We start from the raw sequence: 18,130 nt of genomic DNA, 5'->3' as shown, positions 1-18,130 counted from the left end.
AAGAGGCATTTTCTAAAACTCACTACTTCATGAAAGAGGTGTATGTATACATGGGGCTAGCATTATTTCCTATAAACCTAAAACAAGAGAATGTTTGCACTTGAAAAAGCAGTTTGCCAAAGTCACATATTTTGAACTGCTTTGCATCTTACATTCTTCTTTTGCTGACCAGCCATTTAATCAAGCACAAATTGAGTTTGCTTTTATTTGGCATGATATACCCCACTGATGTGATTAAACTAACATTCCTAGTTATCTGAGGAACATCCCATGATGTTGGCATTAATCTACTGTGGATGTGTGGACATGATTATACACATCACTGGCTCGACAGGTCTAGACCTCAAACTGCAGAACTTTTTTTTTTTTCTGTAGGCATACCCTATCTATTGATCAAGCTTGCCATCATAGCACGCAACTAGAGTGTTTTTTTAATTATTTTTTTTTTCTGTCACCTTAGTGAGGTAATCCTGTATAGCTTTGTAGTCACTTGGGGTGATCTTTCCTCTGTTGTGCACTGGTATCCTCTCCAGGCCTTCAATTGACACACGACGTCCCATGCTACCGAGGAGATGGAATATGAAACATTCATATTGATACACTTCATCCTTTAACTAATCTTACTGAAATAATACCCTTCATGTCTTCATATTTCTAGAGACAAAGCCAGGCCAAGGCATTAAGGGTCCTTTTTATATTCCAAGAAATTATGCTGCACAATCACACTTACACTGTAGTTTTGTTAACTTCTTGTGAAATACTATCATTGTCGTAACAATCTGTTAACTTTTCTATGGTTAATCAAACAAACAATGCATCGAATAAGTTTGTAGGCTTGCATCCCTTTAATATGCTCTGAGAAATACTACTACACAAAGTTCAGTATTAGTTCAAATGCACATTCTTCAAAAAGGCTCCTGGTAATTTCGGAAGCTCTGGCTGGATGAGACTATCAAAAATTCCCTTTTCTCCCACAGTACAAGTCACAGTCATCTCTTCATTTGTGTCAAATTATCTAAAGAGCATGACAAACATCTTGAGGATATGAGAGAGAGGGAGAGACTCTTCCAGTTGAATTGGTGTATTAAATGGAGCTCTGGTTCACAATTATTCCCTTATTCTTACAAGGAACGGGAGTACTTAGTATGTTAGACTGGGGTAGGATGAGCTACATGTATGAGTGTTGATTCATTTTCTTCACAAGAAGTGTAAAGGTTGAACCCCATCTTGTAAGCCTCACTTATTCTCAACTGATCTATTCCAGAGATGGCATAACATGTATAATGGGATGTAAAATTTTTTAAAAATCCTCATATGTTCTTTTATGCTCAACACATTTCCAATGCAACAAAGAAACATGCAATTTTAGATAATTAAAGTAAGTTTAATGAGTGGTTGTGATTATTCACTCTACGTTTACAGATCCATGTGGTATAAATGTTCGTTCAAAAGTAAATTTGATCCTTACTAAATGACACCAAATGCTGTCTGTTTCTCTATACTCAGAAAATAGGATGCATAGGACTGTGTTCTGTATGACCACTCTCTCTTACTGGTCACATGTATCCTGATGTCTTTGTCCAGTGGAGAGTGCTACTGCTATAGCTTCCCATGCCTTGTGTGAGTCTGGTTGGACACTGTCAACAAAGCCAAGCAGACTCCTGCATTGCCGGAATATGTCCTCCCACTTCTGGTCTGGGGGCACTGTATGTCTGCCAATAGCACTGCCATTACCAAAGGACACAGAAATAAAGTCACATTAGACCAAAATACTTCACATCACAGATGTTCTTATTCTATTGCATTCATTATGAGTTTGGTTCAGTTCATCCGCTAGCCTGCCTTGGATAGAATGGTGACAATATGGCTGCATTGTGATTCTTTTAGAGCAAAGTGGAATCATACAGTGTAAGACTCTGATGATTTTGATATATCTACATGGTAAACTGAACAAACAACCAAACAAAGCTGTTATTCAACCAGACTGTATTATTCCCTATAAGGAAGATGTATAGTGTCTCTCATGTAAAAATAGATTACAATCTTGATTTTCCTTCAGTTACTCATTTCTTTCTCGGCATAGGTCATTGACGATGTGATTCTCCTTGAAATTTTACTTTATATAATGTGTTCATTTTTATATGTTGCTTTTTGAATAAATATCATGAAAATTCCCACACTGTGAAATAATATGAGAGATTTTGTTTTCTACCCAACCATGAAATACATCTCACCTCAATGGACTTTGCACAAAGCAACTATTTTCCCCTTCCGAATTTACAACACATACATGAAGATCTAAACTGTGTAATTTTGTATACTCATAAAGAAATAGAAGCCATTTTTTTTTTTCAAGAATTATTTCAAGTATGGTGCCCTTAGAAGTTTGCACATACAGAGACCTTATCTAGAACATGAGAATGATTCAATGTCATTTTGATATTTGGATGGAATCTAGGAAGGAATAGCTAAACAAATTTTGTACAGAGAGTAATCCTTCATGTTGGGATAGCCACAACTCATGGCACTCACCACAGCCTCTTTGATACCTCCTGCATGCCTTTATTAAACGTGCCATTGATCTTCACACCATCCCCCCACAGGCCGTTGAAAGTTCCCTCAAGCACATCACCATTAGGGAGTGTAAGGGTCCCCTGAGGTAGAAACATAAACATTCACTTCAACATTTTTAAACACCTGTCGTAACATGCATGAAATTTATCACCACTGAGAACAAGACTGCATACTCCTTCAGTTACTGTTACTGTTGTGTAGAATCTTGAGAGTAATATTGATGATTAAGAAACAACAATGCATTTTTACCCTCCAAGTATGACAATAAATATGCAACTAACCTATCTGTTCCCATCTGGACATAAGTTAAATATTCCTTCCATGGTCATGTTCATAATACAGTACACTGTAAAAGTGTAAATTTTCGCGGTGCGGAAATTTTCGCGCATTTCGCGCAACCAGAAGCTAGCGCGAAAATAAAAGCACACAAATATTTTTGCATGCCATATGTTCCAGTAGTCAACGTCCTGATTCTGTGGGATTAAGAACATGCAAAATTCATCTTACCCGGCCAAACATGAAAAATTACTCGCGCGAAAATATCCACTTTTACAGTACACATTGGAAAAGGATTATGACGACATCCTCATTTACAGTGTTCATATGGTCACTCTCTATCACACATTATCTTTTCAATCTTTATCTTGTTCACTGATGTGAGCTCTTTGAATGCATGGTATTATGAAATAAGATGTAAAACAAATTAAAAAGGTTAGCCACATCGACTACTAACCACCCACACTACAAACACTTTGATCATATCGATTATCATTTCAGTTTGACAATACAATTTCTATAATTTACTTTGTCTGAATATTCCCAATCATCAGCACTAAATACATTTATGATAACACATGGGGAATTCAATTTTGAATGGTAACGTTATCACACATACAAACTAGCATCATATGCAATGCTGGATAGTTGAACATAGTGTGTGTCTGTGCATGACAATGACATGTATGAGTAACAAAAAACTACCGCAAGAATAAAACTATTTTGATTATCATCTGGTTATCAGCACTATAGGTATGGCAGTTAATAGTTGGCATTAAACTCAACCTAACTAAATGCTGCACTCAAAACATGAGAGACTAATCATATTGTACCATTTATGTACAATGGGCCTTTTATTCACCAATGCAATATTAAACACCCTAGCATTTTATTTTCCCTGCCAGTTATCACACCTTTCCATTTAGTGTTGGTCCTGTAGCAAGTTCCCCCTCGTAACACGTGCCATCCTCCGTCACAAGGACACCTGACCCCTGGTAAGAGAGAGTACACACACCATGCAGACAATTTACTGAGTAATTTCTTGAATCACAGGAAAATTATGGTCTTATAGAACAGCAGCAAACAGATTATGACAATCATTCAATATTGTCAGTATCAAAACTCAATCGCCAGCAGCAGGAAGCTCTAATACATTATAGTAGGTACACAGTTTTAGCATATTTTGGTACTGTTTCATTCAGTACCATGCTTAATTGACATGCAGGGTGAACAAATAGTTCTGATGCATGTGACATTTACCTGATAATCTTGTAGACATTTCCTTGTAATGGGTGGAAACTAATTGACAAAATGCCCTACATCAATGTTAAGAAAGGGTAAAGAAAGGATAGAAATTGTCCAGACAAACCTAATCTATTTGCACGGTTTCCTTTGGAAAGTCTTTACAATGGATGGTAAATATAGATTCTGAAAAAACTGTCAGGTGCTGAGAGGTGATAGGTATACAATGTATGTTTAAACATGACTTAAATGTACAATGTAGAAGAGATTCACTGTATCACTACAAGTTGACATACATGTATCTATGCATGCCAAGTGTAAACTTTTGCACCAGCACCGGTACCACACACACACTACCCAAACTACACAAAGAAACACGCTAATCACTACACATGTCTATACAGCAATTTAGTGTGTGATATCTGTGATGTGAATGAGACATGCTCTCCCGTAAAATCAGGTGCTCTGCCCAACACTACAGTACTATACATGCAGAGACTACTGTAATAGCCATAATCCTATTTGCAAAATAGAATACACACACAAGGTACAAAGACATAACAAATTAGCACTACTTTACATGCTCACAATACGACGAAAAATGCATGATGCATGGGGACACAAGACACATCATACAATCATTTACACTTAAGCTATCCATGGACTCCTACAAGGAACTTAACAATGAATGCTCAAAACATCCAACAGGCATTTCACATTTCTCACTACGAAAACAAAGGACATTTAAAAGATGCTTTTATAAAAGTGGAATCCTGACTTATGTAAAATAGCCTTACCAAGAAGTAGAATCTATTGAAAATCATGAGGAAAAGTAATGATTGTTTCCACATGTCAAACACCAGGAAGACAAAATGACAACTTACGCTCATTTTGTTGTGAGAAAACACTGCCTCATAGTAGATCCCACTTAGGGTGATGACAAGCCCGTTGCCATGACGATGGTCATCGTGCCACATTCCCATGTACTTCTCTCCACGTGAGTTGTCATCGATGACACCATAGCCGTGACGCTTGCCATTTCGCCACTCACCAATGTAGATGTCTTGCACAGCAGTATTGCCAATTTGAAGAGTGCCATGCCCATGCAGTACACCATCTTGGAATTCCCCTTGATATACTGATCCATTGTGGTATCTGACAGAGAGCAGAGACTGGCTTTTATCACAGAGAAAACTTACAGCTGCATTCACAAGTTTGGAGGGGATTGGTAACAGAGTTCATGACAGAGCAGGATTATGTGCCTAACAATCCTACCTATTCAATTTTCATTTTCACATAAATAATAGTTTGTCTATGCATAGTCTTGTTCCACAAAATACCTGCACAGTCACTTGATATTTATAGTATGCAGTATAATCAAACTTCTATTCTACTTGGTTAGACATCTTAATACAGGCATGTACTCTCAGTGTGATTCTAACTCACGGAACACGCAAAGTGTGCTAAACAAAGTTCAAATCAAGCAATTCTGTGTCATCAAATTTTACAATGTGCTTGACACTACTAATTATAATATATGTAACAAACTTAGACCCATTTCACTCATATTCTTATCAAGATAAACCTGATTGTATACTATACCTTAGAACACCAACACCATGCATTCTCCCATCATGCCACTGGCCTTCATAGACTTCCTGCTGTGATGGATCTGGACCTGGTATGGTGAGAACACCATGACTGGAAACAAAAATGGTGATAAACATTGTGTCACATGAATTTTACTGGGTATATTGGACAAAATTGTGAATGACTAATTGTGGGGTAAAACACAAACAATGAGAAACTAGCTGTAATCTTATTTCTATCTGTATGTGTTATAGTGTGAGTGGTGTGTGGAGTGGGGTGACAATTGACTAGTATGTTAAACATGTAGTTCTTTGTCTATTTTAGAATATCACAGACATTTATTTTTCCTGAAAGGCACAACAAACATATTTCATCTTTTTCCTCACTTTTTCAATTGAAGGAATAGGCACAAAACATTTGAGATTTCACTGACAGTAGTGGCATACCTTAAATCAAAATACTGAATGCATTGGTCATAAGTTAAGATATCTTGAATCATAATTGCTGGATGTTTAGGTATTGAATATTGATCTAATTGGTCAAACCTGAAGCCCTGTCACAGAGGCAAATTTTTGAAAGACAAGTCAGCAGAAATGATTCAAACAAAAATTCAAATTTTCATGGTCTTACTTTCAAAAACAATCAAAAGAATATTTATATGGAAATTACAATTTGATTAAAGGAATCCAAAGCCTAAATTTAAATGTGAATTGAGTGAAAGCAGCAATATTATGAGAACGCATCAGTGAAAGTTTGAGGAAAATCAGACAATTGATTAAAATGTTATGAATTTTTAAAGTTTCGGAGCCTGCACCACTGGATAATGAGACTACTATGCTTCATGACCTCATCATGGATTAGGAGAGAAAATTCAACATATTTGTACTTTACCAGTGTAATGAAAGAGCACTTGACTTACCTCTTTCAGAAAGCTGGGGGAATATTACCCTTAACACAGGGCTCCACACTAACTTTTATTTTTGGTGGCCCAAAGGCAAACATCCGACCTTTTTTGGTGGCCCGATCAGGCTACCAAATTCTTCATTTCTGAAATTTTGGTGGCCCAACATGCGTTTTTGGTGGCCCTGGGCCACCGGGCCACCGTTAGTGTCGAGCCCTGCTTAACATAAGAGGTCGAGGGAATGTGCACTTCCGTGAAAAGTGAAATTTTGTGGAACTCTTCATATATTTTCTTCAAAAAAAAAAATTCAAATTGAACTGTAGTAATCTTCTTATCCAGCAATGACAGCACAGAATCTTTACAAATTCATAACTCTTGAATCAATTGTCTGATTTTCCTCAAACTTTCACTGATGTGTTCTACAAATATTGCTGTTTTCACTCAATTCATATTCATATTTAGGCCTTGGTTTCCTTTAATCAAATTTGTAACATCCAAATTGTTTGACAGAAAACCTTACAACTACATGTTTCAGAGGCTTATGGACAAAAGGGCTCTGATTAATAAAACAGTGGTTGAGACAGATAACTCAAAATTGAAAGCCTCAAATACACTTGGAATGTTGTAATTTGTTAGAGAGATATCTGAAATCCTGATTTGAGGCTTTGACCACATTACAATATGATAAGATCAATGTCGTTCAAACAAGTGCATCCTCACCCTTGTTGCAGACCTTGCAGAAAGTTGCCAGTATACTTCTTACCATCTGGCCATCTTAGAATGCCCCTGTCAGAAGACAACACAGCAAACAAGCAAAATATGAGCAAAAAAGTTGTAATGAAATGAGCTCAGCTACAATGCAAATCCATTCATCTAGAGCACTAAGATGCTCTTATTACATATAAACAGAGCTGTTATGTTTTCAAAGTCATGTGAGGCTAACATCAATGATTTATTTCATCAAAACTGGTATGAAACCTTTACAAAATAGTTTGGACCATGCTCCATAATGAGTAAGTTATGCAAAAATCATAAAGACACAGAAACACATTGCAGTACATTCCACAGTTTTTGAACAATCTAAAACCTTGCAACTCACACTATGTAGAAAACTGACTTGAGACCCTACCTTTACTATTCAACAACTGCCATACCTAGATGTTTTACAGCATATTGTATCAATATAACCATCAAAAAGGTATCTGCATATTTTACTACAAAGATTCAATTGGGCAAATCATTAGAGTGCTGGAATATATAGACAGGAATTTTCATGACAGCAATAGAGATCGACAGAATACAGGTAGTATAAAAAGATGTCCATATTGCATGAAAGACCAACATCTTTCATAGAAAACAGGGTATTAAGTATAAACGCTTGTTCCTAGCCCATTTACAGCATACCAGGTGTCATATTTACTGAAACATAAAGCAGTGAATTAGTGAATGAGGTCAGTGACTTAAAATTAAAGGGCAAAAAATGGAAAATTCCTTATAAGGAGGGAACCATGCATTGTTGAAATGCAAGTGCACAGTTTTGATACTTGGCAAAATCCAGTTGGGAATGATTTAAAGGTAATGGCACATAACTGATCTTGGTCACATGGCTCTGATGTTAATAGTATAGCAATCACCTGTTGCCTTCAGCCTGATGTAAGAGTAATTGAATGTCCATTAAAAGTGTTTTGGATTAAAATTGGTAAAAATAAAGTCTGTCATCTGAGAAATCCTTGATGTCTTGAGCATTATTAACATCCACTTCTCACACAAGGATAGTGATTGTCAGTCTGTCAAGCCTAAAGAAGGAATTTGGATGAGTTGTTAAACCTTCCACAAAAGTCCAATTGGCCAGATTTAATACATTCATTTAGTTTTAAATATTCATAGCTTCAAAGCAGATGACACTACAGAGATGGAGAACAAAAGAAAGTTAAAAACAAATACTCCTACAACTCACTTTCCATTGGGTTTTCCATTCAGCCATGTTCCCTCATATACAGCATCTTTGTGCACCCCTGCATTGCCAAATACATGGCGTCCCTGTCTGGTTAACTTTGGTGGAACCTAGGAGACAGAAGATGTAGAGGATGTAGCATGGATTACAGGAAATACAAAAAGCACCAGTCAACACTTGTGAAACCATGATCCATTCCATCATAAAGTTACCAGTTGTCTACATGCAAAAAGTATCCAACAAAAGCAGGTGAAGCCAATACAGTGATTTGCACTTGTGTACAGCACCTTAATTGTACAACATATGTTTGCTGTTTGCAGTTGTAATGCTTGTCCTTGAAGACAATGTTGTTATCATCTCCAAAATGGCTGGGAATATGCACCCAAGCCTTCAAGAGATGAGACAAAGGAGAGTGGTTTCCTGTGTCTATGATTGGGGAAATGTAATACATGCAAAGGATATCATACAAAGTGTATAATTATTCTTTTCTTCTTGACACCACACAAGGCCAAGAATACATCTCAGTACAGCTGTATCACATTCTAATATGCGCAAATACCATAGCGTAACCACAAAGTTGTAAAATATTGATTGACAGAGATAGCAGTAGATGAAATGGATAACTAATTGGGTAGATGTCTACTGGTACTCCTGGGAAAGTTCAGGGCTTGATCCTTTCCTGATTAGAAATATCAAATATTTTGACTTGCACTTTGACATTATCTGTTTCAGAACAATATTTTCAGAAGTCTTTTGCAATGAATGGTTTTGCTTGCTTAATAAGGCCCTTGTATGAAAAAGAGGAGACATCTTACCTTCTGGAATGGACTGTCCTTCTGTGTGACATCACCCGATGAAGGTTTCTGACTGGCTGTCAAAATGGCATCAATTGCTTGATTGATGGACCAAAGCCATTCAGCTTTCTCCATTGCACTGGGAGCCTGTAGCAACAGTGTCTCCTCAGGCATGTTCAATTGAAGAGCATTTCTAGAGATTTACCATTGGCACAAAAAGAGAAGACCATGAAAATAGCAGCATGATTCTTTATATCTGAAGTGATACCTTATTCATTTTTACTGTGAGTTACTTGCAAATAAGCCACTGGCTTGCTTTCTTCTCTTGGCCGGAGCACGTACATGTATTCCGAACCTCATGAATGAAAATACCATGTACGTAACCCTTCTCATCCCTATCAAACCATCACAGCTTTCTGGGAGGAATGTCAACTTGTTTTTAGCTGACCAGGTTATCCCATTTACTGTAACACTGGGGATGGGAGGGACATACAATGTATGCCAATATGCTGGTAATAGTTTGGTATGTAACAACCATGTGCTACTGAAATAGCTTCGCAATAAACATAACCACAAAACTCCACATATATGGGTATGTAACATATAAAACTGTTAATACCTAATCATAATTATTGTAACTGTTATCATAATTATAAATATCATTCATTCATCTTCATTTCAAAGTATGGTATCAGACTTACAGCTGTTTTCCAAACTTTTTGTACTTTTTTAATGTACAACATCAAACAGAGGTCTACAAAAACTATGGAACTCTACTTTCACTTTTTAGCTTCCAAATTTCACATGATTTACAAAACATGCATTTCCTCCTTTACCCCCCCCCCCCCCCCAAAAAAAAAAAAATGAAACAAAACATATAACATTGTTGTCAGAAACACTTGTTTTCATGCCAACTAGGATATGAACCTATGCAATGTGTGGTGGGTGTTTGTTGATGCAAAGTCACATAACTATTATGTTCTACAACAACGTATCTTTGGCTTTGAAGTCTTCTTTTTGTATCATTCGATTTACAATGAAGGTCTCCTGCTCATATTCCAATTTTGCAACAATCCTATAAGAAGTAATATCATTGCAACAATCTATAAAATCCATATTTCACTGATTACAAAATGAAGATACTATCAACAGATATAAAACTTGGAAGCAAAAACTTACGTCACTTGGTCCGAGTCTGGAACTGGTTCAGCCCAAACGAGAGCCAGGCTGAAAATCTGGTGACTGGAGAACTGAATTTTAATACAATAAGACACAATGTACAAAAGGTGATATACATTGTATTTATATTTAAAGTTTTCTGCCATTTGTCATATAATTTTCTTATAAGTGAAATTTGACTGTGGAATCTGTAAATGTAGATTATCAGCATTTTCAACAATTCAAAACAAAGTTGATATTGGTATTTTCCGGTATACACCTTGTGACCAGCTACGGATTTGAATCTACACATATAAACATCAATAGGAGCTTTCATATACTTGTGGATGTTCAGATACGTTTTTTGATCATCCATGCCACATAATATTAAGGGCAGATTTGCGCTCAGTGTTTACCTATAAACCTATAGGAAACTAACGTTGCAATAAAATACCATTTCAACATTCTCCATATCTAACTGTCTTATAGCCACATCATCACTCTACAACAAATGCTGTATGAGGTTTAAAACACTATTAGACTTTCTGAAAAACAAGATTTACCAGGAGGTTACTCTTCACACAGCCATTACCAAGCTTGGAGAAGGTTACTGATAGCCCAAACTCTTGATTCATAAGTCATCTATTTACTTAATCCTAATCTTCTTTTTTTTTTCAATGCACATAGTGGTGTAGTTTGATTTATGATTTTTTTTCCCGTATTAATGCACATAGAAATGTCAGAATTAAGCACTATGTACAATGTAAGTGTTATTTATTATTATTATTAGTACTAGTAGTAGTATCTATTGGGAAGATTACCTGATGCATATGAGGTGGCATATATGAATTTGTAAGAACTGTGCGTACGACATATATATATGCATGTGTGTTCCTGAGATGTCAGGTCCGGTAATTGTTATTAAAAGTGATGTGTCCTTATTCTAACTGATAGTAATATCATGGATTGACATGCTCCTTTTTATCTATCTTCCTATTCTTCAGAGTGCAAAAACTATAGCATTGTTTGGCAATCCTTCAAGATTGCTATCATTATTTATTCATGCATCTTTATGGGTATAACGTGTCCACAAGACATAAATGTGAATCACAAAAACATCACTGACATTGAGTCTTAATACAGACAGCATAAATTGATGACAAACTTTAAAGCGATGCAGAGGCTCACATCAACATGCAGTGCACTGTGTCACAGAACGTAAGTACAATATGTCCTCTCTCTTTATCTGCCCTTCCCTACACTGCATCAGATGAAATATTATGGAGTCTGCACTAATTCTTCTTTTAAACTTTAAAAAAAAAAATACTTCAGGCAAATGAATATGCTTTTTGAGTACGGTATCTCTTACTTACAAAAAAAAAAAAATGCTGAACCTCGGTAACATATTAAAGGCAAAGAGTACAGTTGGATCTACAGTAGATGGATCCATCACCATATCAAAAGCAACAACAATATCACTGGCACAAATTAACAATATATCCATGTTTGAATATCTGAGGAAAAAAACAAACGAAGTAGACTGAGCACGTCCACAAACACAAGTTAGATGTAAGAAAAATACATTCAATCATGCCTTTAGTTTATTAGAGGAGAGTTTTCTACATAAACCGTCTAATCCAGGTAATGAGATTATTGAAAATAGTAAAATTCATGTTCATTCAGGTTAATTATTGAAAAGTACAATGGAAAGAACACACTGTAAATTCTGAAGGGTCATTGGCAAGCCAATCCAATGAGGGGAGCTCTAGAACCTAGTACACTACATGTACAGGTGCGCATGTGATAAACAACCAATACAGGAAAAAGTCAATAAAGATCAAATGGAAAAATTTGCTGTTCACTTCATCAAATGTATGTACAGATATGGTTACAAATTTTGTATGATCAAGTACTTGCACATATGGTCAATGTACTAAATGAAAAAGACAAACAACATGTGGAAATAGATAAAGGAAAAATAATGGATATAAATTTCCAGCTAGATTACAAGCAACTGCAGACAACTGAATGCAGAGTGCATGACACAGTACAACAAATATACAGAAATAGCAGGGTGTTGATAAACAATTATGTGGAGAAGACAGGAGCATCAGGCTCTTGCCCAAAACAACAACACTTGCAAGTTATGAATCAGTTGATACATCTTTATTTTCAGGGGACACATGTAGTCATTGCCTGCCCAGCACAAGGGCCCTTAGGCTTGTGCTCCCGAAAAATCACACACAAAAAAATGATGGTTACATCATATGAAAGGGCTCTAAAAACACTGTCAAATCATGTCACACTCAAAATTTGATTTTGGGGTCGAATTTCATGCAAGGGTCCTTCTGCCAAGTACACACTGTAGGCAATGTAGTATGAGGGTGAGTCAGTGACATCTTGCCTGCAATTTCTGTTGTGATGGGAAACAACAACGGCAAAGGAAAACTCAGCACTTTAACAGAGGAAGCAGCAAGCACACAATATCAACAGCTGAGAATGAAAACAGACCAGCAAAATAGAGAAAATCCTAAATGCTGTCCTTCTTAAGAAAACAATGTGTGTGTGTGTGTGTGTGTGTGTGTGTGTGTGTGTGTGTGTGCGTGTATTGTTTGTTTCAAACACTCACTCACTATAATTTAATGATTACAGCAATGAAACCCTTAGATCAGCTCACCAGGATCAGCACACTGATTATTGTAATCATTCATGATTATTTCTTTAAGTTTCACAGAAGAATTTATGAACATACACTGCTCACTGGCAGTCACAAAAAAAGTTTAATCAGTGTGAGATGTAAGCAGAAAATGGCACCTAATATCAGCATGAAAAAAAAATGAATGCATAGCTGAGAATTCTACGGAGGTGGTGTGTTATCTATATGATAAATTTGCTGTATTCCAGTGGATAGTGAGATGGACGAAAAGTGATGATTTTTTTTTGTGTGTGTGACAAGTGGTATCACAAAGTATCCCATCTATTTGGCAGGTCCCAACTGTGCAAAAATCCATGCAGGTTTAATGATGTTAGCTTTTCATAAGATAGCTTATGCTGAATTATCCTGTATGCCTGAGATATCTATGATTGATATGTACTTTCAAAATTGAATTGTGTGATATCACTACTTTGCAGGTGTATTAAAATGGCATCTTCTTAGCCCACATCCACCAGAGCAGAAAACGTATACTGACTACTGTACATTGAGCAGAATGCACTGACTACATTGTGCAGAGTACAGTGCAAATGACCACTTGTTATTTCATGTGGCAAGCTGCAGCTCTCACATAGAGCCAAAGTGCACTGTTACTTCTACCAAGTATGGAAGAGATGGGAAATGTAATTAGCATGAAATGGTTTGATGTTGTACTGTACACTGTACATGCTTTCATACTCATGTACATGTTATATGTGTATGTACAAATACATGTATGCACTATGGCTTGCCATAACTGCACAAGGACAGCGTGTGGTCTTTATCAATATTAATAATAATGTGGAGTACAGGAAATGTCTCAATCATGTATTATTACCTTTCCAAAGCCCACTCTTGTCAAATCCTACAGAGTATAAGTTAAATGATAAATATTAGCAAGTGATGGACTTGAAATCCAGACTGCTCCAATGGCCATGACAGAAAGTAGACTAACACTTACTTTTACAACATTGCAGGGATTCACAAACATGATAGGCTCCAGCAACTGTGCAACATAAAGTGATTATTTCTGCTACCAAAACATTACATATCAGTTTTGAGAATAACAAACATAACATATGACTCCAACATTTTTCAATTCAAAGTGAAACTTGACTTTGCCTTCAATATGACTATCCTCAGTTCGAGTAAGATGAAAGAAAACAGTGGTTTCATCACATAGTACAGTCAACCTCGCATACTTCGAATCAGTCAGAGCTAAAGAAAATGGTTGACTTAATGAAGAATGCTGCCTTCTGCATACACCGCATTGCCTTAACTTAATCAATGTTGGACTTTTTTTTTTTAAACTGATATTCAATAAGGTGAGTAGAATGTCAATTGTTTGACTGTATGTTTGTCATTGTTGTATGGCAATTTTAATATAAGAATGTGAATGAATGGAAAGGGGCTGGACTACCGGTATACTTTTAATGCAACATTCTATTTTTTGGTAAAAGAACTGAATTTGTTGAAAAAGAAAACAGAAGAAGATAAATACAAAAAGTGCAGGATATGCGTGCTGAACTGTGTCTGTGTCTTCATGTGCACGTAGCATGTCTGTAGTATACTAGTTGTATACTTGCTCATGTATGTACATGTCGATTAGAGAAAAAAGGGAACACTTGCTCTTCCACTGCTTTGCATGGCCCTCGTGGATTGCATAATTGTGCTGCAATAAGCACCTCATAGGCAAAGAGTGTTGTGTGCATACTGTGTCCATCTATGTAGGTGTAGGGTATTTTTCTTGCTTATAGTTTAAGGCCTTGGATACAAGATTGTATTATGATCGCAATCCAAACACGCTTTATCTTGGTATTTGTCTGTCTTGGAATAGATGAGCAATGTTGGAATTTTGCTTCAAGTCGTGTGGGGGAAAAGTACTATTAAAGTTAAATATAGATGAGAACAAACTGTGAGCAATATACATGTATCTAAACTTATATTTGTATGTACTTCTAAGAAGAAGAAATACATAAGGCAAAATTGGAACTTTTCTTTTGCCTCAAGATATTAAAGTGATAGCCAATCTGATGTCAAGGTATCTGAGGTTGACTGTATAGGAGAACATAAGAGTTTGAGGAATTTTTATAAAGGTTTGCACTTTTTACAAAACAGTGATGCTGGTTAAAATTAAATGGTCATGAAGTGAGTTGATAATGCCATCACCTACTATCTTAATTGTTGGTTCTATCATTGAAGAAATTTTGTACAAAAAACAAAAACAAACACAAACACAATTAGCATCTATTCTCCCCATAAAACATCTCTTACTGATTGTCTTGAACCCACCACTGTTTTCTTTGCTTGATTTAAACTTAATTATTGACAATGAACATGGAAATGAGCTCAACTTGAAAGCAACTACACTTTTTAGGAGGGTGTGATTCTACATTGCAACTTTGAGACTGGAAAAAAAAATAAAGAAACTGCCCTCGGCCTCTATACACTGTATGTATACAGGGAATTCAAATGAAAAATGCAACAGCACTATACTGATACAAAGAGAGAAGTTTTGTAGGAGTAAGCGAAACATGAGCACAACATAAACATGGGATTGCATCTTACAACTACTGAAAGAATTCACTGCAAATACACATGACACATATATAATGATGTCTACCACAGGATTCAACTAACTTGTGTACCTTGTCTGGTTCTGGTGGCTTTTGTACAGAAGGAAGGGGAACTTTTGTGTCCTCCTTATTTGTTTGTGGAAAGTTGCAATTTCAGAGGAAATGACAAAGAAACTTCAGTAAAATCTCTGTAATGATAGCTACTAGTACAAGATTGTAAAACTATAAGTGAACAATTACGAGAAAATGTTCACCTCTCCATCAATCGACATAATGCATGTGACTCAAAACACCTTCATTTTTATTTCATTAGGATGCAACAATAATTGTAACATTCAGCAAATACAGCGAGTTTATGAACAATCTGATCACTAAAAATGATAGCTCCTCTTCACACTCCAAACATCACACCAAACAACACAAAACTCCAACACGATGTACAAGAAATTCATCAACCTTTGAAAAAAGGAGATGCAGGGATGCAGGGTAAATGAAAGATATTTCTATATTTTTTACCAGAAAGAATGTGTAATGTGCAGCAGCCAACAATGGGATGTTTCTTATAAATGGAATCAGTGCCTGTCATAACTGATCCACAAACAAAATTGTTTCATTGCATTAATGTATTATTGCTTGCTATCAGAGCACACTTGCAATGATTGCCCACACATGCACACACACAGTACTGAGCAAGGGCAGAACATCATTTTCAGGTAGAACTTGTATATTTCCCTCCCTAATCGCCTCTCAACTCAAAATAATGATTCAAAAATTATCACATACACACATGCAACATTCAACATCTAGGTTTCAAAGTCCAGAACACGGGTGACTAAGGCTCCCACAGGATTCCAGAGACATAATTTATAAGGCTATGCAGTGAGATAGTCCCAAATGAAATTCAAAGCACACAAGAAACCCAAACAACACACACACCACAAATGCTATGAGGTGGAGCTGCAAAGCTGTAAGTATGAACAATTTTGAAAATTCCAAGAAATGACAATTTTCAAATAGTATGTGGTGTACACTGAGTCATGAATGTAAAATCATACCATGTCTTTTGTCAGAATGATTACAGTGGAGTGTGAGAGAGAAATGAATTACTATGGGATGGAGGGGTGGGGAGTCTGTATCACTATTCCTGGTTAGGGGCACGTTATGGCCTCTCCTACTGACTCTGACTGGCAGAGGAAGAGTGGTACAGAATGTATAGTAGATAGGGCAAGGGACTCAAACCCTGACTGCTTTGATCTCCCTCCAATAGACATGTTCTGATACACAGGGTATCCCTTTTGGCCCAGGTGGAAAATGGGTAACTTGCAATGCTAGGGTAATTGCAGCAGTTCCCCTGAAAGATCAGTGCCAAGATGAAAGAAGATACCAACAGACCATAATAACATCATCATACTACATTTGATATTTGCTTAACACTGCAGTGATGTTTTGCCTGGGTAAAATTTTAACATAATTTTTTTTTCCCTCCCTGTACCATTCCTTACACTGTACTATACATGCTTCTGATTTCTTCTTATTGTTTGCATATTTGTTATAATGTATTTTCATGACAGCATTTATTGATTGCATACTTACTGTTGCATGTACAAAGATGTCATTGAAGAGGAGGAACCAGTGAGTAGAGAGGCGTTTGCCACTGGTAAGCTGGAGAGGTCTGTTACGACTGTCTCTGATCAGCCGCCTGTCTGGACTCTTGATTGACTCCTACAAAGAATAAGGTAGAAATACACTGTGAGTATTGAAGGTGTCCTTTCTATGTGAAGCTGAGATTATGTTTTCCCCTCTTTTTTAAGTTCTGTTTTTCTTGGCTGGCAAACTTGAGATCATGAACTTAAATGAAAGCAAAGGCATATAATGAAACATTTCTGAATGCTGGTATAATCAAACATTAAATGAATCACATTATAAATATCTCTTATTCACAAGAAGAAGCATCCACCATGTTTAAGTTGTATGGCATGCATTGATAAAATGAGTTAACAATGTGATGGAAAAAGAAGTGTACGTGTAAAAATGACTACCATTGTATGACAGAAAAGTATCTGAATGATATTTCACATATATGTATCTGTATATCCACATTATTACTCAATTTCCTCTGTAATCTGATGATAATGCTGTCATCTGACTGATTGTGCTCATACCTGCTGATCTGAGTACTGTAAAACGAGGAATGTTCGCGTGCATTTTAATGTCATAAATTTCGCGAGAGGCAATATTCGCGAAATTAAAATGCACACGAAAGTTCTTGCCTACACAATATGAATTGGATGCCAGTGGCAAGTCGCAAAAATTTCATGCTGCGAGAAAGGCCGTCAGCTCTAATTCGCGAAATTTTCATGCCACGAATATATC

General features: G+C 36.4%; 1 protein-coding gene across 1 annotated transcript in view; it reads right to left on the bottom strand.

Moving 5' to 3' along the window:
• The window catches only part of LOC139713448 (alsin-like), a 66,198-nt gene that overhangs the window by 6,041 nt on the left and 42,027 nt on the right, over nucleotides 1–18,130 (bottom strand). The window contains exons 11-22 of the mRNA XM_071625177.1: nucleotides 17,351–17,479; nucleotides 15,830–15,883; nucleotides 10,511–10,581; nucleotides 9,353–9,524; nucleotides 8,541–8,647; nucleotides 7,304–7,369; nucleotides 5,695–5,793; nucleotides 4,977–5,247; nucleotides 3,765–3,842; nucleotides 2,533–2,654; nucleotides 1,554–1,724; nucleotides 456–561 (exon numbers count right to left, since the gene is read on the bottom strand). Coding sequence (XP_071481278.1) covers nucleotides 456–561; nucleotides 1,554–1,724; nucleotides 2,533–2,654; nucleotides 3,765–3,842; nucleotides 4,977–5,247; nucleotides 5,695–5,793; nucleotides 7,304–7,369; nucleotides 8,541–8,647; nucleotides 9,353–9,524; nucleotides 10,511–10,581; nucleotides 15,830–15,883; nucleotides 17,351–17,479 — 1,446 coding nt within the window. The remainder of the gene's footprint in view (nucleotides 1–455; nucleotides 562–1,553; nucleotides 1,725–2,532; nucleotides 2,655–3,764; nucleotides 3,843–4,976; nucleotides 5,248–5,694; nucleotides 5,794–7,303; nucleotides 7,370–8,540; nucleotides 8,648–9,352; nucleotides 9,525–10,510; nucleotides 10,582–15,829; nucleotides 15,884–17,350; nucleotides 17,480–18,130) is intronic.

Source organism: Diadema antillarum, unplaced genomic scaffold (genome assembly GCF_040938485.1).
Source record: "Diadema antillarum isolate AM-2024a unplaced genomic scaffold, OU_Dant_1.0 seq00001970_RagTag, whole genome shotgun sequence".
Lineage (NCBI taxonomy): Eukaryota > Metazoa > Echinodermata > Echinoidea > Diadematoida > Diadematidae > Diadema > Diadema antillarum.
Note: the sequence above shows the minus strand (reverse complement) of the source record. Positions and strands in the feature narration are given on the sequence as shown.